Below are 24616 nucleotides of genomic sequence, written 5' to 3' on the forward strand. Positions count from 1 at the left end.
CTTCCTTTATTTATTCTTCATTTTTCAGTACTTTTTTTTCATCCATTCTATTCTTTTCATAATGTCATGGTGGCCTGTCAGACTCCTCCCCCTCCAGCTCTGCTGCTCATTCATCTCAGCTGTGACTACTCAACTCATCAAGACACCTGCTACTTAAGGAGACCCAGCTTCATCATTCCTCACCAGTCCGTTAACCCTGATGGTGCTTAGTCTCCTGAAGCTCTCTACACCTGGCCTCTTGTCTCGTCTTGAGTTAATCTTGTCTGTTTTCTGCACTCCAGGTTTTCACCTCATGCCAAGAGTGTCACCTGAGTCCTACCACCTCGAGCAGCAGCAGCAGCCACAACCTTCCTGTGCTGAAACCACCTGTGAATGTGAGCCACAGTCTCTGTGCTCCTCTAGTTCTCCAGCCACGCCACGTATCAAGCCACAGCTTTCCTCAAGATCTCCAGCCACGCCACGCACCAAGAACTCAAGCCACGTTACCCACAGTCTCGCCAGGAACCAACAAGAACTTTATTAAACATCTTACTTAACACTCCCCTACCTGTTTCAGCATCTGGGTGTGTCCCACATTCCAGTCATGACACATTACTTCATTCCTAATTTATTCATTTATTCTTCATTAATTATTTTTTTCTTTTTTATTCATTTTTTCTTTGTTCATTCTTACTTTCTTTAATTATTCTTTATTCAATTATTCTTTGTTCATTCTTTCTCTCCATTTATTCTTCATTCATTCATTGTTTTGTTCTTCATTTTTCAGTAATTCATTTTTTTTCATCCATTTCATTATTTGATTTCTTCCTTCATTTATGCGTCCGTCCATCCCTCCCTCCCTCCATCCATCCATCCATTGACTCTCATCCAGTTTACTTTTTTCTTCTATTTTCTGTACATTAAAAGTAGAAGAAAAAATGAAAACCTTTATTTTGCACTATTCTTCTCTAAAGCAGCTCATTTAATGATACATAATTTATTTATAAAATTATTATTTATAAAATTCTAAATATTATAAAATTCTGCTCCTGCTCCTACACTTGGCTGTGGATCCTGCCTCTGGCTTGTCTCGCACCCCCAGCCGTCCCCCAACTCCATCTGGATGAAGGCCATCTGCTGGACTATTTAAACAGTATTGCAGTAGGTGCAGAGTTAGACAATCAAATTCTTCTCTAACAGTTCTGGTACATCCCCTGTCCGTCCTGGGAGAGGATCCCTCCGTCATGTGGACATCCCTCATGTTTTTTTTTTTTTCTTGTCCATTCCAATGGCCCATTTGACATCTGTACCCTTTGTGGCAGTTGTTTCCATACAGTGGCTTCTGAGAAGGACAGTCTGAATTATCATTACTGATAAATTGAAGAGCCCGCAAGTAATCCACAGTTGGATATCAAGCTTTTTTGCCTGTAGCCTTTTGTATGTAAACCATATTTCCTTGCAAGCTCAGAGTATGCATTCGCCCCACATGCATTGGGATTCTGATAATGGCAACCATCACTTTACACTATGATCTGCTTGAGTTCTGAATAGCCTTGATCACACCTTCAAAATGACAATATTAAAGATGAACAAATACCTCACTGCACATTTCACCTTCTGGTTTGTCTCAAATGTAGCAGTAGCTTTCTTTGAACCTAAGTTGAAAAGGGTAAAGGTATGGACCTGCAGTTTTGTTTTGCAATATGGACTGCTGGCTGGGGGTTTTGGACACAGCAGCACAAGTTTCATTGTCCAAACAGACTTCTCTTATTTGGCCAAATCCTTGTCCTCAGACTTCTCTTGCCACGCTTCATCTTCTTGGAGGCACATGAGTCAAAAACATCCCTACTAATATTCCCATGTTGGAATGAAACACAAAAGTCCCACTGATCTTTTCTCGTAATAATACATAATAGTTCTTATGGGAACTTTTGGACTCCAACAGCCCTCACCCCAGAAGTTGTAGCCTTCTGTTGGTATTCACAATGTAGTTAGGAGATGGTTGTACCTGGGTAAAGGAACTTCTAGTCTTTGTAGGTCTGCCTCTGCAGTATAGTGTGAATCAACACTGGGCAGGTCCCTCAACCCAGTCTTAGTGAAATCCTTAACTTTAGGTTAAACCTCTATCTGCTAGTGTCTCTTAGGTCCAGACTTAGATGGGGCTGGTGCATGTTTTTACAGTCAATGGGATTGTTCAACCAATTTTTTATGTTTTTTTTCAGGAAGACCATGAGAAAAAGAAAAGAAAATATTGCCTTTCACGCTTTAACACTTTTTTTTCCCATCTTTAAGCTTCAGTTGGTAAAGAAAATGCTAAATTGTGCCAAGATCTTTCAGCAACTTTTTTTGTTTTAAGTTAATTTTTGTGACCAAAGTACTGGCAACTGGCCGTATGACTCTTCAAAGATGTATGATTACTCTGAAAAAACATTATCTGTCGGGCTATTTTATTAAGCCACATTTAGGACTCCGATAATGGTTTGTAAGTTGCCTTTAGATATACCAGAACAGCATACAATTACACCAGTCTGACTAAAAAAGCACAAAATTGAAGAGGGTCCTTTGGGATTCTTTTTAGATTGTAGATTGCAATACAGTATAAAAATGTTAACTGGCTTATGGACTGTTGAGAAAATGAGAAATCAAAATCCTACTGTTCATTCAAAGATTGTTAAATAAGACATAGTATCACTTCTAAAAGCCATTAAAAGCAATTTTCCTTTTTTCCTTTTTTAGCTGATGTCCTAAACTGAAATTTTAAATTAAAAAAACTGATCAAAAGATAAAATCTTATGGCATACTTTTAGCCTAGTGTATAGCAAAGTAAACATTTTTACCTACCAATATGGAAGGAGCCATGAATTATGAAAATAATCTTAAAATCAGAAAATAACAATTCTATTTCTTGAATCAGCAGCCATTATGAAATGCTTATAAAATTGCCTGAATCACATTGACTCGTGATTTAGGCAAAATAAAACTGCCTAAGTAAGGAGTTAAATGGCATGTTCTGTCGGTAACGCTTTATATTAGGAGTCCTTAATAGACTATTTATAAGACATTAACAAGTCCTTAGTAAACTATTTACAAAACATGAACAAGCCCTAGAAATGTCTTAGTAAGCTTCTTATCAGCACATTAATTAGCATAAATCAGTCCTTAATAAACTATTTACAAAACATTAACTAGCACTAGAAATGTCTTAGTAAGCTGCTTGTAAGTACATTAATTATTATTTGTAAATGCCTTACAACTGACTTACACATTTAAAAAAGCTGTTTAATAAACATATTCCTTAATAAACTACTTATAAGACATTAACAAGCACGAGTAATGTGGTATTAAGCTGCTTATAAAGACATTTATTAGCATTTGCTAAACCTATTCACAAGCTATTCATAAATTGCTTGTATGGGATTAATAAATATATTAACAGTTCCCATGTCAAGATGGATTTACATTTTTTTAAGTCCAGCTGATGTGACTCAACCTCCAGACTACACCACCTGGAATAACGAGAACCTTCATTGACAGTTTGAGTGTTTTGCAGCCTCCTAAACTGTTGCTGTGGTTAATGTTATAAATGTCATTTTTCTTATTCTGTACTTTATGGTTCTTTGTGGCAAAACATAGCCATCAAACATATAACAACTCTTCAACACATCACAACAACATTACAGATTGTGCCTTATATCAGTGTTTTTCAACCAGTGTGCCGCGGCACACTAGTGTGCCGTGGGAGATGGTCAGGTGTGCCGTGGAAAATTGCCCTCATTAACTGATCTAAAAACATTAACCATCTCCAGGAAATCAGCTCTTTGTTCATCCAAACAGGTCCTGATAAAACACTGAGTAGTTAGGAATATGAAAGATCATAAAATACTTATTTCTTTGTGTTTAACTGATTCTATGAAAGACATTTTGATAAGAATGACGGCACCGCGATTTACCTGCAGCTATAACTGTTTTCTGAAAAGTCCCGCAGCTTTTATTGTCTCCACGACTCCACCAATCATTCTTGAAGGCTTAATCACATGTCATCAGTCTGACCAATCAGAAGTGTTTAAAGTCTAAACTTCCTTGTTCCAATTTAGCTCATAACTCACTCATTTCCAACAAAAACACCAGCTAAAGCTCGTCTTTAGCTGGTGAAAATCAAAACAGACTATGAGTTTCTGCTTTTTTTTTGGGGGGGGGGGGGGGGGGGGTGCTGGTGTGCCGCGGGATTTTTGTCAAGGTTAAAGTGTGCCGTGGCTCAAAAAAGGTTGAAAAACACTGCCTTATATAACATTTAGAACTAAACAACTTACAATACTCTTTAAAATGTTTGAACTCAGAATCTGCCCTTTCCAAAGAAAAACATTAAGTGCATCAATTGTACTTTTTCTTTATGTCATGTAGTAACCTTCCCAGCGGACCACTGTGATGTTTCTTACCAAGCCGTTCATTCCATTCAATCAGACAAACAGAGGTGCTCACATAGCATGTCTTCAGTTTGATTCCCCCTAAGCCTCCATACTTGCTCTTTATAGGTCCGCCATGCCCTTTCTATCTGTTGTGTGTGAGCACTGTTCTGTGGATTTACGTAGAACTGACTGTGATTAGGTGTTTGTATACAAGTGCAGGAAAGATACGAAATGCTCGCCACTCGTCACTGATAACAGTGGACCCGGGTTTCACGTGGCGGCCAATCAGTGGTAAAAGTTCCCTTCGAAGTACGTTCCTTCACAAGTGGTAAAACTGGCTTTCCACTCCTCTGTCCCTGGACTACTAGCATTCCAAAAACCCACATCTTCCTCTTCTATGCCCCGCCATTCTTACTTTCCCATACTTTTTACAAAAAAGGAAAGAAAAGGATTAACACAAAATGAGGATGTACAAAGTTATAGGCTTATGAATGTCACGGTGGTGGGGTGGCTCGAGAGCCGGTTGGACCCAAATGCAGAGGCACACGGTTCAAGGGCAAGGGGTTTAATAGAAACAAAAAGCGCTGCAGAGCAGGATGACAAAACAAAGCTAAAACTTACTGTGGCATGGCGAGGGACAAGGAACAAGGCATGAACACCATAACAGGGGTAATGGACCAACACAGGAGGAAGGCAGAGATGACTTTTGTGGCTCCGACTGTAATTGTTTGCAATGAATTTCAAAAACATTTCTTTCACGAAGAGTTACCTGGAAATCGTCCTCATTGTAAATTCTCTGGGCATCATCTTTTTCAATCAAGCACAAACGACAAAAATAATGCCCATTAAAAGACTCTGTAAAACCCAGAATTGTGTGCATTCCTTGGTTGTCCCAAGTTATCTGACAGATGGTTCCATGGACTTTTTCTGTGGAGAATGGAAGGTAAAGGCCTTCGTGTTCCAATATTTTGATATCATTAATCAGAGGCTGCAGAATAGGATCAAAGCCATATTTCTTAACATCATCTGTGTGAAACAGTGCAACCAAATGAATGTTCATGAGAGCAGAATTAAACTTGGCTGGCAAATTTCTAAGGACAAAATAGAGGGCACCAACTTTATGAACAGTGCGTTTTGAACCAAGTGGGTTAGCCGTTTCGAAATCATCATAATACAACAGAATTTGTAGAGAATTTGGCTTTTCTGAGAAAAGTGGGTGTGCTTTAAAATAACTTCCATCGCAAAAGTCTTCAAGTACATTAGTTTTTGAGAAGTGATGATGTTTGAGAAGTTTACATATTTCAGAATTTCGCCATATAAATTTAATTGTTTCTAAAATCGGAATGTAAACAAATGTATCTTTAACTGGAACTTGATCATAAGTGCCTGTTTGTTTATTTTTACGATTGTCAAATCGAACACCTAACATTATGTCTACAGGCTCAACTATCCCCCATTTGTTCTTGAAGTATTTTACTCTTTTTGTTTCTGTGTTAAAGCTCAAAAAGGGATTTTCAAATTTGTCAAAAGTTTTTTCTAGTGAAGGTCTTATAGGGTTGTCTGGAGGCAAAGCAGACAAAACTTCAACTTTGATTTGAGACTGCATTTCAGTTGTAAGTTCTTGCATATCACTAATTATAGTTGAAACAGCACTGTTTGCCATTCCACTTCCTTGGAGTTTAGCTATAATTGAAGTGCAGATAATTTTAACATTCTCCTTTTGAGGACTTGATCCACTATTCTCAGAACATCCAGCCTCTGACCTCAGAGTTTCATCTGCCGAATTTACTTCTGTTGTGTCATTGAAAGAAGTGGCCTCAAATGGTTCTAAGTTTGCTGAATTACCACTCTGTAACTTGTCCCTGTGAACAGTTTCCAAATGCTTTTTGAAACCAGAATAAGTTGAAAACTGACGCCTAAAACAACCTTGTGCACAAAGCAACTTAAACCTGGTGCTTGGATAAAAACTATGGTCAAGTCTTAGGCTACGTTCACACTGCAGGGCTTAATGCTCAATTCGGATTTTTTGAAAAAATCTGATTTGTTTGCTAGACCGTTCACATTTCCAAGTAAATCCGAACTTTTGTGATCTCCACTGTGACCGTGACACGACCCAAACGAGACCCGCATGCGCAGAAGCCAGAAGAATACTCAACGGTGAACGACGTCACTTGTTGTTTGCGGAGCAAACGTTAACAATGGATGTCAACAATAGTGTTGTCAAAAGCGGAGCTCTTTTTGTAATATTAAATTTATTTTCACGAAGGAGCCAGCACAATTACAATCTACTCATTTTAAGAAGGCAATGGAGTCGGGATCGTCTGTACCCACTGTTGTGGAATAGGAATGTGTATGTGTTGGGGCCGCGCCCCCGCGTGTGTGTGTGCGCAAGCGCGTGCCGCGATAGAAAATAGGGGGGGGGGGGGGGGGGGGGGGCAGTGTGTGCGCGCATTCATGTTGTGTGTTACGGAGGACGGTAATAAAAGCAGGTTTCCCCCAGATTAAATGCTATGGACTCTTTAGTAACCCATTCCGGAGAATTTAAGGATCAGAACAGGGAGGAGGAGGAAGATCGCATCGAGTCCCCCGCGCTTCTGAGCACGGTCGGAAAGGGGAGAAAGAAAAAAAAGTTATCGCGGGAAAGGTTCAACACCACGCTCTGCCATTTATCTGGAAATTTTTCAAAAACCGCCCAGTTGCGATAAGAGCCCTGGAGTTTGGCCTGAATAGAGCGATTACCCCAAATATTAATCCAATCGGGGATCTCGCTTCCCTTCCACTGACTGATCTCAGCAGCATCGTCCACCATGGATGATGTTTACGTTCTCGTTCCCGCCTACTTCAACGCAAAATGATGACGTTTGTTGCGTGTCGATGACGTACAGTTCGGAATCAAGTCGCCTGGCCGGACAGACGGCGGTCGCAATTGAAAAGAACGGCTACAATTCGTAATCAGGACGGCAAACCCACGGGGCCTGGGTCGCAATTGAAAAGATCGGATCTGTGTCATTCAGACTGTCATGAAAAGATCGGAATTGGGCCGCTTAGGGGCAAAAAATTCGGAATTGGGTCGTTTTCGCCTGCAGTGTGAACGTAGCCTTAAATGGATTGTCAAAGACTTACAGGTCACATGAACAGCCTGACAAATTAAACACTTAAACATATTTTAAGCTAGTTGAGCAGTTTAGCACGCAACTCACGAACTCTCGGAGACTCATCTGTTGTTGTGACATCAATGTTAAAGATTGTTGTTTGAACAAAAGTGTAGAGCTGGACCAGGGATTCCTCATAGGACAAGTTGAAAACATAGTGGGATTTAAAGAGTTCATCAAACGCGCCCAGTGAACTAGTGGCTTGGCAGGGAATGAGCTGTTTGTCCACAACTATGTAGAAGGTCTCAATTTTGTTCTGCGTTCGGCCAATGGCAAGGATGTAGGGTTGCTTGCCTTCACGTTTTTGCAGGTGTTCACCAGTACTGCAACATGACTGAAAAAGAAAACATTGACAAAGATTTCAAAATAAATAGATATTTTAGGATATGAGTGTTACTTCTTGGGTGCAAACATTATCTCCAATTTAGAGAATTCAGGCCAGACTGAGATAGCTCAGACATCTTGAAAAAATTTGTAAATATTGTAAAACACATACCTTATGAAAGTGCACCATTTTAGGCACAGCATCATTGGGGCTTATTTTAATCCTCTTTCGTCCTGCTGTGGGTGGCAACAGATGAAGAAGGAGCAGTGAAGCCATATCACTGTCCCAGTCTATCAAAATATAAAAAAATAACAGAGAATTTGGGAAGAAATTATTATTATCCACTCTGAACACAGAGATAATACAGTGTAAACTATCATATTTATAGACAATGTAATGCTTACTGGTCTCATCATTCTCTGCTAATTTTTCAGCAGCTTTCAAAAGATGAAACAATTCATTTGTCTGTGTCAGGTGTTTGGCCTCCTCAATGATCTTTTGCTTAAATGTCGTGTCCCACTTTTCAAGCATCCTTGAGGCAGTTTCTGCTCCAAACACCAGCACAAAGTCTTGGTTAAGCTGTTAATTACATAAAAGGGAAAATGTATTATATGAATGAATACTTTACAGTGAGCTGTCAAAATCTACCAATATTTGAAAAAGGTCAAGATCATTACAAACGCTTACAAGTCCTTTGACATCTAAAAAACGTGGAAAGACTTTGAAGACTTCTTCTGTTCTTTGTGGGTCATGGATCAGTTCCTGGCGGTGTTTAAAGGTCTTCTTCATCTTTTCCATAACACTTGTGTCGTCATTATAATGGAGAAGAAATGATATTGCCTCTTTGCAGGCATCTCCAGTAAGTTGCTGAGGCACTCCATCTGCTGATCTTTTGCGGTTTGGTCCATGGGCTTCAAGATCTTCAGCTACTTTGACCGGCCTCTGATACTTCTTTCTGGATATGGTCTTGAGGCGCCATGCTAAATATCCAGTGCCCTTTTGTGCATCATAAAAGTGTTCCTATTAAATAATTTAAGAATAACAAACATTTCAAAACACAGCTGCAGACAAATGCTGTCTTCTTGTTTGTCTAATTTTAAATAAACTTACATAGCCCTTTGGAGAAAAGGGGTCCCGCAGTGAAGGAAAAAGTGTTATGATTCCAAGGGCATACTTCTCTTTCTGTTTGTGAGATGGAATCCTCCTTCAAAATTCAAAAGAAAAATAAAACAACATAAAATGAAGAAATCAAGTTACTTAAACTACAACCAGTTCTACCAAACATCACTTTTGTCTTGTGAATTTAAAAAAATAAAATAGAGCAACAAAAAAGGGCATTTTTCTGTAAAACTACCAGAAGAAACTGTGTGACAACAGTGTAAATAACAGAAAAAAACACTAACCCATGTAACTCAGCCATATGGCTAACCAATATGTTGACAAGCTTCCTTCGGGTCCCATGCTTTAGTGAATTTTCTGACTTGTACTCATCTAGAACATCCTCACCTCCTGGCTTCGCATGTAAGGCATTTTCAACCATCTACCCACATACACATAAAAATTGATTAAAAATGAAATAACAATGTTAAGCTTACATTGAGACTAGGGCTGCACGATATGAGGAAAACTCGCGATATGCGATATTGGTGATTAATATTGCGATAACGATATAATTTGCGGTATATAAACAAATAGCAAAACAACCAAAAACGTAATTTCCATTTCACTGCAACAGTTTAAAAATTATACTCCAAATGACCCTTGTCGACGTAGGAGGCAAACATCAAACATAAAAGGGCTCATCTGATTGATCAACAACGTAAACGGGTCCTTCTTATTGGTTAAATGCTTATTTCATTTGTTCAATATTTCAAGCTTCCACGAGTTTTTTTTAGCACATTTAAGGTAACCATTTATTGCGATTTTTGACATCTTTTGCGGTATGCATATTGCACAGCTTGATGTTGCGATAACGATAAATTTGCGGTATATTGTGCAGGCCTAATTGAGACTATTCTGAACATTTATAAGACTTGGCTCTATACACTATAACCAAAGGCTACATAGCACAAATGGCCTTACATTTAACATTGTCATGTTTCTTTTTGTAATTAGAGATCCAAATATTTTTAAAAATATATTTTTTAACTTCAAATTGTATACTTCTTTTGCAGCATCTGACTCAGAAATCTCAGTGGTTGATTTACTTAAGACCTCACAGCTTGTTCCATCTCTGACAGTGGGAATTCCTAGCTCTCTAAAGAAGTCAGTCACACTTAAAGTGACTGACTGTTCTTCAGTGAGGGTGGATGGACATGAATGTTCTAAGGGAGAGAAAGGGAAAAAAATGTGAAATTTGGACAAGAGTTAATGATAAGTTATGTGAAATCTTTCAAAAAGTTACTGAAACTTACTATCTGATATGCTGTCACAAACAGTCAGACACAGGTCAGGTTTGCTTTCTATAAGTTCAAGAAGAACATCTTCCTCCACTGCTGTGTCAGAGTCGTCAAAAATGTGAAGCTCAGTTCCACCCGGAAGTCCAAACTTGTTTTTTACTGGAAGAAAAAATTGGCATGAGCGAAAGAAAGAAAAAAAGTAATAACATCTGCAGTAATAAAAAAATGTCATTACATTTGATCAAATATTCCCAGCTTCCTTGCATTTTTGCAAAGACCAAATGATGGAAATATTTAATTATACAGAATGCCCGCTCACCTTCACTGATGAGATCTGCTAGGTAAATCCTGACTGTAATCGGATGCATTTTTTGGTACTTTCATATTTGACCTTTAGCAGCATAGTGGCAGTTAACAGAAACTGTTAAGGAAAAACAGTACTTTAGTTTCACAGAATTAATTTGCTCTCAGACAAGTTGAAGCATAGATAAACATTTTTGTTCTAATGAACAGAATTCATATCAGTAATACTTTTAAAAATGTGTAATATGCAAAATCAACTTTTTCTAGCTTTCTTTCATAAAACAACTATTACTTGATCAAAAACGTGTCTGGAGTGATTTTCTATTTAATTGACGCACATGCACACAGAATCTCACCCATCCTGTGACATTTAAGTATTTTATAATAAATAAGTAGCAAAAAGGTCATAAAATTACTGTGTATTTTTTTGTCTCGCGCCCCTGTCAAGCCTCCAATGTCCATTCTCGTTCTCCTCCCCCATCTTTAGATAATAATGGCGCGCAGCAGAAGTTACTTTTCTTATAAATGCTCAAATCACTTTCAATTTAAAAATGTGCTTTTGATTTATTCACACCTGTAACTGAGAAAAAGTCCAACCTTGTACCATAGTTATAACATTAGATTTTTAAAGTCCCACTACTACAACTATATTTCGGATCCTTGTTGTGACAGCGCTCAGTTGTCTTTTAACTATGTTGGGGGCATTTTTGGCATTTTTTTAGGGTCGGTTCAGCGTTTTCTTTTTTCTCATGAAGAGACCGTACCGGACTAAGTTAGGCTGTGTGGCCGCCGGAGTGCCGCTATCTTCTTTAAACTGGAGACGCAACAGGCAGAGACGGCGCTTAACGGACCCGGGCTCTGTCATACAACCTTTTGTTGGGGGTTTGCCGCCCCGCCCCGCCTGTCCAAAATTGGGTTAAGAAAATGAATGAAAGTTCGGGAGCAGAACTGTTTGTGGGGTGGGCGTGTGTGTGCTTGTGTCAGCGTATGCAGCGCCCCCACCCCGGGGACATAGAAGAGATTGGCGGTTTTCAGATTACTTTGGGCTGGAAACCGGTAACACTACCAACCAACACTGCGTTGTGCGTACAGTTTAGATCCAGATTCCAGCGCAGACGAGACAAAGCGTTCATGGATCTATTTGTCTGACGGTAGACGCATGAGGGGGGCAGAGTGGAGAGACCGGGTCGCCCATTTTAGTTAGTAACTGCGTCACATATATGAGGGGTTTTTTTTTTCCGAACGGCGCATTTTTGTCTGCTACAATTACAAAAAGAAATACTAAAAAACACAGTTTTACATATTACATTATTTAATTTCCAATATCATCAGAAAAATGCTACAAAACTATGTTAAAAATACTCAAGAAAAGGCGATTTTCATTGGAGTGGGTCGCCATGTAACACTGAAAAACTAGCTAAAGAAAAATAGCGCGTTACTTAATATTAAGAGCAATATATACATCGAAACTAACTAATATCTATCGCATTACAAGCATGCTTTATGTTTATAAAAGTGAAGAGATTTATATTTTTGTTCTTACCCTTTTGAAATGAATGTCGCAGACGACTTTCCTCCTCCGCTCTCCAAGAAAAAAACGCCAACAGAGTTTGAAATAACTCCGTCAGCCGTTGCAGCACAAAGCTCCGCCCCCAATTCTGTTTTAACACTCGATGTGCTCAAAACAACACTAAGATCAACACTTATCAACTCAAAATATTTAACACTGGAAAATTCAACACAAATCAACACTGTAGATTTTGCTGTGTTGTAACGTTTGTGTGTCTCTCTCCATGTGTGTTTATTTATCTATATGCATGAACATTATTATGATCCGGACGCCAATTCTGGCAATCTTGTCTGGAAACTGAAGACGGCACAGCAGCACAGGCAGCCCACCGTCTTGTAAGTCAAGTCAAGTCAACTTTATTTATAAAGCGCTTTTAAAACAGCAGAAGCTGACCTGCTTGACAATCTAGCATAAAAACAAAACAACAAACTAAAACAGAATAAAATCGATAAATTACATAAAAATAAATAAAAACAATAAAAACATCAACTCACACTGAGTTAAAAGCCAGGGAGAAAAAGGTGAGTTTTTAACTTGGATTTAAAATCATTCACTGAACGGGCCTGCCTATCCTGCATTCCACAAGCTGGGGCCAGCAACGGCAAATGCTCTATCCCCTCTGAGTTTCCGCCGTGTCCTTGGCACATCCAGGAGCAGCTGGTCAGCTGATCTAAGTGAGCGGGAAGGGGAATGCAGGTGTAGCCGCTCAGAGAGGTGGGCAGAGCCAGACCATTTAAAGACTTAAAAACAAATAAAATAATTTTAAAACAAACTCTAAAATGGACAGGCAGCCAGTGGAGAGAAGCCAGAACTGGTGTGATATGCTCTCTCTTCCGCGTTCCAGTTAACAAGCGTGCAGCAGCGTTCTGCACTAGCTGGAGACGGGACAAGGATGAGTGAGGGGCACCAAAGTAAAGAGAATTACAGTAATCCAGCCGAGTTGTAACAAAGGCGTGGATTACTGTCTCAAAGTGCTTTCTTGATAAAAACGATTTGACTTTGGCAAGCTGCCTCAACTGAAAGAAGCTGGATCTCACCACTGAACTGATCTGCTTGTCCAAATTAAAACCATTGTCCATCTTCACTCCTAAATTTGTGACAATAGATTTAACAGATGGAGTGAGAGAGCCCAGAGCTATGGGGTGTGACTCACTGTTGCCACTGGGACCAAAGACAATCACCTCTGTCTTTTCCTCATTGAGATGGAGAAAATTAAGAGCCATCCAGATTTTTAATTCCTCCAAGCACTTAATTAAAGGGCTGATGAAGTGGGCATCCTTCTTTGTTATTGGCACGTATATCTGGGTATCATCCGCATAGCAATGAGAAGCACAGTTATGCTTTCTAAGAATGGAACCCAGGGGGAGTAAGTAAAGGGAGAAAAGCATAGACCCAAGGACTGAACCCTGCGGGACCCCATACAGTAAATACAGGTTGCCATTTTCATCTAAAAAATTCTTCAATTGGACATACACATTTTTTTCCAGAATCTTTGAGAGGAAAGGAAGTTTTCAAATGGGCCTAAAATTGGACAGCACAGAGGGATCCAGGTTAGGCTTCTTGATCAATGGCTGTAATGTAGCATGTTTACAGTTTCTAGGAAACACACCAGAGGAAAGGCTGCCATTTACAACAGCAAGAACTACCGGTCCCAGAGTAGTGATAACCTCTTTAAATAATCGGGGTGGAATCGCATCAGAGGGGGAACCTGAGGGCTTCAGGTGTTTCACAGTCTCATATAAAACGGACAGTCACTGGTTCAAACTGGTCAAAGGTTACAGGGCAAGACACAACAACAGAGGGGTCAAATGCAGGTGGTGATATGAGGGCCCTGACATTATTCAACTTGTCCACAAAAAACTTAAGGAAGGTTTCACATGTCTCCAGCGTAGGTTGGACACAGACTGACTTGGGGGCATTAAGAGCTGCATCTATGGTGCTAAACAGGACACAGGGGTTGTGTCGGTTTAACAGGATAACATTTGACAGATGTTCCCTTTTTGCCTCTTTTACAGTAGCCTGATAATGATGCCAGCTGTCCTTCAACATCTGTAGTGACACCTGTAGCTTGTCCTTTTCAAACTTCCGTTCAGCTTTTCTGGACTCACGTCTAGCAGCACGAGTTACGTTGTTTAACCACGGCTCAGTTTTAACTTTAGGCTGCCTGGATTTAAGTGGAGCCACTGCATCCAGTACTGTCAGGCAGGTGGAGTGTAACCAGGAGCTGAGCTCATCCGTACTATAACATGTGGACTGTGGGATGACACTGGTTTGATTAAAAGAAGCAGAGAAAAAGAGCTGCAGTGGAAGGATTGATGATACGGACCCACCGAGCCGGAGCTCGAGGCCTACAGAGGCTACAGGGCAGAGAGATGTCAAATAAAACAGGCATATGATCTGAAAACACTGCATCACATACCACCAGGTTAGAAACAGAGAGTCCATATTGTAGTGACGGTCACACACCCATTGGTCTGCTGTCAGATCTGGTAGCGCAAAGGATTGTGGGATGCAATTTCTTCTGCTGGTTTTGGCCTGATCTGAGTGGGTGTGTGGGTTTAATCTGTGTTTTATTGTCTGATTGTTAGTTATTTTACCCTGGTGGTTTATTTTGTCCTGCACCGTAAGTGAGGAGGGGGGCGAGGAGAATGACCCCACTGCATGTTACACTGTTCTGGGATAATAAAAAAGCCAGTTCTGCAAAGTTCCTATCTCTACCTCGTTCTTCGTAGCGTTGCTACAATATGTTAGCACCAGATCAAGTGTGTGTCCACGTTCCTGCGTGGGTTCAGACACATGCTGAACAGCACACGTGTATATTAAAATCTCCAACTATAAGAACTTGATCATATTTAAGCAGGACTTCAGCCAGCAGCCCAGAGAATTCATTTAAAAAGTCCTTGCTGTATTTTGATTTACGATAAACCACAGCACACAGCACCGGTGGAGAGCAGCCCAGTTGTAAAAAGTTCAAGTTCAAAGCTGGACAAGGAGACCAGCAGAGACGGAGGGAGACATTTATATGCAGATTTATAAACGGTGGCGATTCCTCCTCCTCGGCCTGATGTGCGCGGGGAGTTGAAATAATCACAGTCCGGCGTCTTTGCCACGTCTCCGTCAGGCAAAGAAAATCCAAGCCCTGAGAGGTGAAAAAATCCTTGAGGATGAAAGTTTTGTTCGCCAGGGACCTAGTGTTCACCAGGCCAAATCTGGCGGGGGGTGGCGGGGTGTTGATGGTCCGGCTGGCCCGGGGGAGCGGCCGCAAGCTCTCCAGGTTCACCCCGCACTGCCTGGGGCGAGGAAAACAGGGACCGCGAGGCTGGAAAAGCTGCTCTGAGCCGGCGACTGGTAACAGCCAGGTGCTGACAGGCTCCAATGAGCGCCGGGAAGGAAAGAGTCGATGAACCGGTCCAAACTCATCCAGCGAGGCCACCGCAGAGCGCCTCAGACAGGTCGTCAGCATCCACTTCAGGTTCGGCAGCTTACCCCCGCGTTTTCCCCGATAACGACGACGGCGTTTCCTCCACTGAAACGTCACTGAGGTAAACAGGTAAACAGGTACCTCGGACAGTAACGCCATCTTGCGATGATTATGGCAAGATGGCGCCGGTGTGCTTGGCTAGCCTTCTGTCTCTACGAGTGTTGTTTGTATTTGCGCTTTGTTTACTGACTTTAGTGACGGATGTTGCTGATCTACGATCGCCAAACTCTTCTGAATCTACGTCCCCCCTTCCGAAACCCGTTTCAAAATCCGCTTCAACTTAAACTCCCCGGGCAAGAATCGCGCTGTCCCCCGCTTTTCTCAAGCATACCAGCTCACCTGTATCGTGCTCCGCTAACGCGATGGCGGCGCAGGCGGCGAGGGAAACGTAGCGGTTTACTGGTGAAACTGAAAGCTGTACGTTGTACGGACCCGGTCGCTCCCTGTTTGGTTTCTCTGGTCGGCGTGGACGTGGAGCTGCGGGGCCGTCAACCCACCTTGCCGTACCTCCGCAAGCGGGGGAGAGGCCTCCACAACCTGCGGCAGCTTCCTCGCGCTCTGCCAATGAAGGGCACTCCAATCCCGGCTAGGATGGCGCTCGTGAACGCCAGATCGCTAGCCAATAAAACCTTCATCCTAAAGGATTTTTTCGTCACCCATCGACTGGATTTCCTTTATGTAACTGAAACTTGGATCTCTGGAGACGATAGTAGCGCTTTCACTGAACTTTTGCCACCGGATTGCTCATATTTTAGCGCTCCTAGATCTTCTGGTCGAGGAGGGGGTGTGGCCACCGTCTACAGGACCAGCTACAACTGTAACAGGTGATTTTAACAAAGACCCACTCTAGTTTTGAGGCAAGCGTCTTTAAACTAGACCCTGCTCTCTCAATGTTTTGTGCTTTTATATACAGGCCGCCAAAATACAACAAGGACTTCATTGATGATTTCGCTGTGTTCTTGGCTGGAATAATGCCAAAATATGACAGAATTTTGATAGTTGGGGATTTTAATATTCATGTCTGCTGTCCTGATAAATCACTGGCCAGAGACTTTTTGAATCTTATCAACTCTTTTAATCTTGTTCAACTTGTGTCTGCCCCTACGCAAGAACATGGTCACACACTTGACTTAATTTTAACCCATGGCTTAACAACTTTTGACCTTGAAATCTGTGATGCTGTGTTTTCTGACCACATGCCTGTTTTGTTTAATGTGCAGCTGCCATGTCACACAGTTAAACCTCCAGCCCCTGTTTTATGCAGTCGCACTATTAACTCCCATACGGCCGCTCAATTCTCTGCAGCTTTTAACTCTACCATCATTTTACCAGAATATCAGAGCTGCATTTCAGATGTTAAGAACATGTCATCCTGCTTATATTCAACCTGTCAAACTGTTTTAGACAATGTAGCTCCGCTAAAAACAAGGTTCTCCAGGTTGAGGTCTGAGCCCTGGTTAGATGAGACCACTCGTGCCGTCAGGCGAGAGTGCAGGAGAGCCGAGCGGAAATGGAAGAAAGACCGGCTGCAAGTTTCCTTCCAGTTGTTGAGAGGCAGCTGGCGACCTTATCAAAAGACCATGAAGGCTGCTAAAACTAAACATTTTTCAGACATTATTGCAAGTAACCAGCACAATCCTCGGGTTTTATTTAAAACCATTAACTCTGTTTTAAATGTTCCACAACCGGTCTCTCTTGAGAACTCAACTAAGGTTTGTGAGATGTTTGTGACCTTTTTTATTGATAAAATCAAGAACATTAGGACCCTCATTAGCCCCCCCTCTTTCAGTCACTCCATCTCCACCTCATGTTCTATTGTTCTCCACCGGTTTGAGCCTGTCAGTCTGTCTTACTTGGAAAAATTAATTAGTCAGATGAAGCCATCAGGATCTCCCAATGATCCAGTTCCACCTCGTCTTTTTAAAGAAGTGTTTCCCACTATGACTCCTTATGTTCTCAGTTTAATTAACGGCAGTTTAATTCACGGGAGTGTGCCCTCGTGCTTCAAACATGCAGTAGTAACACCACTTATTAAAAAGCCTGGCCTGGACTCCTTCATTTTGTCAAACTTTAGACCAATTTCTAAGCTCCCCTTCCTTTCAAAGGTTTTGGAGAAAATTGTGTACTGCCAGTTAACAATGTTTTTAGAGGAGAACAGCATTCTTGAGGTGTTTCAGTCAGGATTTAAACCCGGTCACAGTACCGAGTCTGCGCTATTGAGGGTTTCAAATGACATTTTTCTAGCATCGGATGCCGGTCACCATGTTGTTTTGGTCCTGCTAGATCTGGCAGCTGTATTCGACAATGCTGACCACCAAATCCTTTTGGAAGACATGGTACGACCAGCAGGCCCGACACCGTGAACTCCAACCAGGTCAGAAGGTTCTGCTACTTCTTCCCTCTTCTACCAGCAAACTACTGGCAAAGTGGCAAGGGCCATACACCATTCTCCGCAGGATGGGACCTGTCACCTATGAGGTGCACCATCCTGACAAAAAGAAAGAAAAGCAGACATACCATGTGAATCTACTTAAAGAGTGGAAGGAAGGTGCTAACCATCCAACAGAGAAGTCTTTGCTAGTCAGAGCTGCGAAGGCTGAGTAAGACTTGGACTCTGATCTGGGAGCACTGACTCACTCAACCCCTCTGTCACATTTACCTCCGGAACAGACTACACAGATAATGGACTTATTTCGTGAAACGCCATCTCTTTTTTCTGCACAGCCAGGAAGAACGACACTCATTAGCCATACCATACGGCTCAAAGATGGACAACCAATCCGGCAACGGCCTTATCGGGTACCACAGAAGTTGGTGGGAAGGCTGAACGATGAGGTGAGGAAGATGCTGGAACTAGGTGTCATCGAGCCGTCCAACTCAGAGTGGAGCAGTCCGGTGGTGATCGTTCCCAAAAAAGACGACTCACTGCGGATATGCATCGACTTCAGGAAACTGAACGCAGTTTCGGAGTTCGACGCATATCCAATGCCGAGGATTGACGACCTGCTGGAGAAGATCGGGGCTGCTAATTTCATCACCACTCTTGACCTATGCAAGGGTTACTGGCAAGTACCTCTCAGCAACACCTGTCGACCATACACGGCATTCAAAACACCTGCTGGACTGTTTCAGTTTACAGTTATGCCTTTTGGTCTGCATGGAGCACCAGCCACGTTCCAACGGCTGATGGACAGGGTGCTGCAGGGATGTAACCACTGTAGTGCAGCCTATTTGGATGACGTGGTGATCTACAGTCACACCTGGGAGCAACACCTGGATCGCCTGCGTCTGGTCCTGAGGAAACTACAAAATGCAGGCCTGACCTTAAACGGGAGCAAGTGTGAGTGGGCCCGGAAGGAAACTCGTTACCTGGGGTACCTGCTGGGAGGTGATGAGGTGCGTCCGCAGGTGGATAAAGTTGAAGCTATCCGCAATTGCCCTCGACCACGCACCAAGAAAGAGGTACGCTCCTTCCTGGGGTTAGCTGGATGGTACCGGCGGTTTGTCCATCAGTTCGCCACCGTTGCAGCTCCTCTCACTGCCCTTACGGAGAAGAGGCAGAAAAACTCTGTGACCTGGACAGATGAGTGTGAACAGGCTTTCCAAGCATAGAAAAATAAATTGTGTTCCTGTCCTGTTCTCAAGAGTCCTAACTTTGATCAAAGGTTCCTCGTCCAAGTGGATGCCTCAGCAGTCGGACTTGGTGCTGTCCTGGCTCAGGGAGACCCAGGAGAAGAGCAACCAGTCCTGTACCTCAGTCGGAAACTGCAGCCGAGAGAGACAAGGTACTCCACTGTGGAGAAGGAAGGACTTGCCATTAAGTGGGCGCTGGATAGCTTAAGGTACTACTTACTTGGCAGAGAATTCGACCTTGAGACAGACCACAGGGCCCTGACATGGATAAATACCATGAAGGACCACCACAACCGGCTTACGCGCTGGTATCTGGCGCTTCAGCCGTACAAATTCAACGTATGTCACCGACCCGGAAAACAGAGAACATAGTGGCAGATTTCCTGTCCAGATTGCCGCACATCGCCAATCTCCCAGAGGAGGGGGATGATGTGACGGTGTAGAACCGTCAGCTGCCGCTGCAGGCGCACACGCATGCACACACGCTCGCACACACACACACGTGCGCATAGACGCGCACGCTCGGACCCGGTAACACGTCATTTACATCAGCTTACCCTTTTCATTCCGTCCCTATCCCTCTGCAGGTAGCCCTGGGTGCACACTAGGTTGCCGAATTATAATCCTCGCGCATACATTCACACGAAGCACACACGACGCTAACATTAGCGTCTGTCTGTTTGTTTGTTTACCCGGAAGTAACCCGGTAACCCGGAAGTGGTCATGGACACCCTGGGTCATGTGACGCATCGGTCACTCTTTGTATTTATTTTTATTGATGATTATTGTTATTTTTCTGTACACGACACAGAATGTTTAGTTGAATGAAACTGTTTATTTCTGTATGTTTATTTATGTTGTTGAACAATGCAAACACTTCTCCCTGTTTTCTCTTTGGACTGATGGAGAGCAACGCCCAGGAGGAGGGGCTTACCACTTAAAAGAGAACCAGATACAGCTATCAGTGTGGGAGTCTGAGTGGAGAAGTTGGAGAGTCTGAGAGGAGAGAAACAGATGTTGGTTAACCTTTGTGGAGCAATTGGTGTGCTCTGTTCTTGCATTAAAATCAAGAATACTTTCACCTTGGCGCCTCTGCCCAATTATTCCCTGGTGGGACCCACGACAGCATAATTCGGGTGATTTTGTGGTCGGTTCGGAAATTTTCATCTTCTCATGAATATCTAGTAGTGGCCTAAGTTAGGCTGGGTGGCTGTTGGAGTTCCACAAATCTTCTTTGAACTGGAGTTCCATGAACGCACCATGCCGCGTATGGGAGGGGCTGCCACCTAATGTTTTTAGCCTGATAGCCACATGGAGCGGTTGCCTGCGCTTATATCAGTAAAAATGCATGGATGCACAATGTGCATGGAGTGTTAAAAGATCATGTTTATTTATTTTGAATAGTTTCACATGATAACAATGTTTCCATGTTTGAGTTCATGAGATCATCCCAGAGAACCTCTGCTTCAGCTCCTGCAGTCAAACTACCTCTTAAATTACGTGTAAATCAGAGCGCCCAGGCAGCGCGAGAGTGAGTGTGTGAGCGCAAGTTAAGGGTCTGTTGCCCTGTCCCCCGGAAAAGTAATAGTAAAAAAAGGTTTCCTCCAAAGTACAGAGCCTGATTCTTGGAGTAAGCCCTGGCTGGAGAATTGCTCAATCAATCCCGGATCTCCGCTGCGTTTTCCGACCACGGTCAGAAACGTCATCGCAGGAAAGGTTCAACATATTCCCGGGAGCGAAAAATAAAATCAGAGGACCTGATTATAATCATTGTCTCAATGAAAATAGAAAAAATATAAGGTTCAGGAGGCCTGAGCAGGCTTGTTCCGCTTTGCGCAGCTTGCCTCCCGCGAGCCAACATAAGGCACGATGTGAGCTCTGAGTGAATGGTGTAAGAATGAGGAGTGTTTCAACGGGGGACTTATCGACGTGGACGACCGGAGCTCCTCTGTGGTTTGGTCCACACAAACCCTCAAACTACAAAAACAGAGTCGTAGATGTTTGCATCTTCTGCAGCAGACAGATTGTCTCTATTTGATCTCTAATGTAAGCAAAGCCGTGCAGACATCGCTGAAACATGTAATCTCTCTGACTGGTACACTGCTGAGCGGGTATCGAGGAATATGAGTCGATTTCCATGGATGAGCCAATGAGCGTTTAGATCCCGCCCACTTTCACTGATTGACAGACTCATTCTCCTGAAAAAGCTCTTCATGAAATAAATACGCCATTGTGAAAAACAAACATGTTAATAAAAACAAAGCTACTTTGGAAAATATTGATTTTGAAATACGAGCTTCTGAAAAAAGACAGAATTATAATAATATTCCACATGATTAAAAATGAATATTTTAAAATGCTGTTTTAAAATAATGAACAGGTTTTTAAAGCAAAATGAAATATCTTGAATAATTTGATGGCCAATTTAAAATCAGTGTGCAGGTTTTTCACAATTTCATGATCTTTTTATATATTTATGAGATATTTATTGGTTGATTGTGTATTTGCATAAGGTCATATTTATTTATTTATTTAATTAAATATTTATTTATTTAATTATGAACAGTATAGGACTCCATACATATCAACTCAGTGGTGAAATCCAGTTTTTTTCACCTGAGACAACTGGCCAAGGTTAAACCTCTCCTCTCTCGCCATGACTTTGAGATTTTAATCCATGCTTTTATTTCAACACGTTTGGACTACTGTAATGCTCTCTATGTTGGGCTTTCCCAGAAATTACTTGCTTGTTTGCAGTTAGTCCAAAATGCTGCTGCCCGTCTTCTAACTGGTACACGGAAACAAGAACATATCACTCCCATTTTAGCATCTCTTCATTGGCTCCCAGTTCGCTTACGCATTGATTTTAAAATTCTCCTATTCGTTTTTAAAAGTCTCCATGGACTCGCCCCAAAATATCTGTCTGACCTGATTCAAGTGTACACTGCCCCCCGCTCCCTTAGACACAGCTGGTCGTCTCGAAGACCAGGAGAAAACTGAGAGGTGACCGAGCCTTCTCGGTCTTCGTACCAAAAATCTGGAACGAATTGCCCCTGTACTTCAGACAGATAGACTCACTTAGTATTTTTAAATCTGCTCTTAAAACATATTTTTTCACTTTGGCTTTTAACTGAGTTGGAATCCGGACCTATTTTATGTGTTTTATGCTTTATATTTTCATGTGCTTTTATTAATTTTTGTGTTGTTCAGCACTTTGGTGAACCTTGTTCTGTTTAAAGTGCTTTATAAATAAAGTTGAGTTGAGTTGAGTTGAGTAACGGGTGCGGCGTCTCCTGACCATCGTGACTAAACTGCACCAGCTTTGGTGGAAAAAAGCTCAGATCCAGGAGCGTTTGGCGATCAAACACCAGTAAAGAGTTGATGTTTTTAATGACAGTTGTCAGAAGTAGCACAAACAAAAACACCGCTGACAGACGGCAGGCCGTGAACACTGGCGCCATCTTGGATCAACACTTAAGCACGTAAGATTTGTAAAAGTATGTTCCATTACCATTCTAGATATTACAATTAACAATGTCTGTGTGTTTGTGTCGTATGCTACTTTTTCTTTGTTTTCAAAGTAAATGCAAATATTCAAGCAATACATCTTTGTCCAGAAATCCAGAGGTTCTTCATCATGGTTGACCAGAAACCAATCCCATGCAGTGCTTTGACATCAGTAGCTCCATTTGATGTGCTGTTCAAAGCACATTTTGTCTTCAGCATCTCCCATGATGAAGCCCTCTCCAGTTCCTACGCATGTAGGAAGATCAGTAGATCAGTGACTGTGACAATTTTTATTTGTAGGTGTTTATTTACCAACACCCCCAAAACAGTTTAATTGACAATATCTGGTTTGGACTCATATAAACACTTTAAAAGTGTTGAAATAAACTGACTGATTCAAATTGGTAACTAGAAGGAGCTGCATTTCCAGAAGAAAATGCAGGGTTGAATGCTGTATTGGTGAATGAAAGTTGAATTTGCTAAAGAAATGGTGGAACATAGCTGAAAGAGCTCAACATTTTAAAAGTAGAATGGTTAAAGTGGGTAGAAAACTGTAAAAGAAGTCAAGCGATAAGATTTCCTATGTATTTTAATGAAGCAAAAATCCTGGAATATCTTTAAAAGTTTAAAGATTTGAAAAAAAGTCATAGCAGGAATAAGCTGAAAAAGTTGAACATTGTAATAGTAGAATGGCTAAAATAAGTCAAAAATTGTAGAAGGAGTTAAGACTGAAAGCTTAAGTTGATGAAAAAATGGCTGAACTGTTGAAAATTTGAAGATGTTGCTAAAATGGCTAAAAGTGTTAGCATTGGAATCAGCATCATCAACTGACTCCAAAAAACACATTGTTTGAGAGTATCAAGCTACATGTTCTAAGTTGACAGAAAATCCACTTTTTTCAAAATGGCGGCTTTGTTATTAATTTTATCTCCATAGCAACCATTTTATGTTTGGGTCGCCTGGGGATGACGAACAAATCAACGTCAGTTTCAGACAAATCGGAAAAGTAAACCTTTGGACGTCCTTACCAATGAAGTTTTTTATCTAACCACGCCCACATTCCTTATATGTCCAGATCCAGTGAATTTCAATATGTTCAGTTCCAGCCATGAATGATGTTTATTGCAATATTTGCTTCACATTTTGTCATAAAATGGCTTTCAAACTGTAGGTAGTGTTGCCATCCCATAATAATTGCAAAACCTATGTTGAAATCCAAAGCCTTGTGAACATTTAAATGTTTGAATGGTGTCTGTAGCTGAAAGCATGTTGAAGTTACAATGGTTAAAAGAAACAAAGGTTTTCAAGGATTATCCTTGTATTTAAATGGAGCATAAATCCTGGAAAATCCTGGAATATCCTGGAATATCTTGAAAGGTTCAAGGATTTGAAGGACCAAAAGTTATAGCTCAAAGAATTAAGCTTAAGAGTTGAACATGTTAATAGTTGAATGGTTAAAATAGGTAAAAACTAAAGTTTAAAATAGCCTCAATTTTAGGCACAAAATGGCTGCCAAAGCTTAGTTGGTGTTGCCATCCCATAATCATTTCAAAATGTATTTTAAAGTCCAAAGTCTTGTGAGCAGTTTAATGTTTGAGCGGTGTTTCTAGCTAAGGGCATATTAAAGTTATAATGGTTGAAAGAAACAAAGGTTTCAAGGAGTCTCCATGTATTTTAATGGAGAAAAATATTGGAAAATTCTGGAAAATCCTGGAATATCTTGAAAAGTTGAAGGATTTGAATTTCCAAAAGTCATAGCTGAAATAAGTTGAAACAGTTGAACATTTTAATAGTTGAATGGTGGAAAAATTTGAAATGTCCGAACGTGGTCTTGAACCGGCGACCTCATGTACCATAACTT

General features: G+C 41.5%; 1 protein-coding gene and 1 long non-coding RNA gene across 2 annotated transcripts; both read right to left on the bottom strand.

Annotated features, from left to right (window-relative positions):
- Nucleotides 1–4939: 4939 nt before the first annotated feature.
- Nucleotides 4940–12227, bottom strand: LOC101158135 (uncharacterized). The gene is made up of 10 exons (XM_023965732.2): nucleotides 12108–12227; nucleotides 10581–10682; nucleotides 10277–10420; nucleotides 10026–10186; nucleotides 9266–9402; nucleotides 8973–9066; nucleotides 8550–8882; nucleotides 8267–8441; nucleotides 8034–8152; nucleotides 4940–7871 (listed from the first exon to the last, which is right to left on the bottom strand). Exons 2-10 carry the CDS (start codon nucleotides 10627–10629, stop codon nucleotides 7557–7559), a joined length of 1527 nt encoding a protein of 508 aa, XP_023821500.2. The 5' UTR covers nucleotides 10630–10682; nucleotides 12108–12227; the 3' UTR covers nucleotides 4940–7556.
- Nucleotides 12228–17832: 5605 nt separating this feature from the next.
- Nucleotides 17833–20000, bottom strand: LOC144986905 (uncharacterized). Its single transcript, XR_013650780.1, has 3 exons — nucleotides 19469–20000; nucleotides 18985–19380; nucleotides 17833–18103 (listed from the first exon to the last, which is right to left on the bottom strand). It is a non-coding gene; the product is annotated as an uncharacterized LOC144986905 (long non-coding RNA).
- Nucleotides 20001–24616: the final 4616 nt, after the last annotated feature.

Source organism: Oryzias latipes, chromosome 17 (genome assembly GCF_053564925.1).
Source record: "Oryzias latipes strain Hd-rR chromosome 17, Olatipes_Hd-rR_3.1".
Classification (NCBI taxonomy): domain Eukaryota; kingdom Metazoa; phylum Chordata; class Actinopteri; order Beloniformes; family Adrianichthyidae; genus Oryzias; species Oryzias latipes.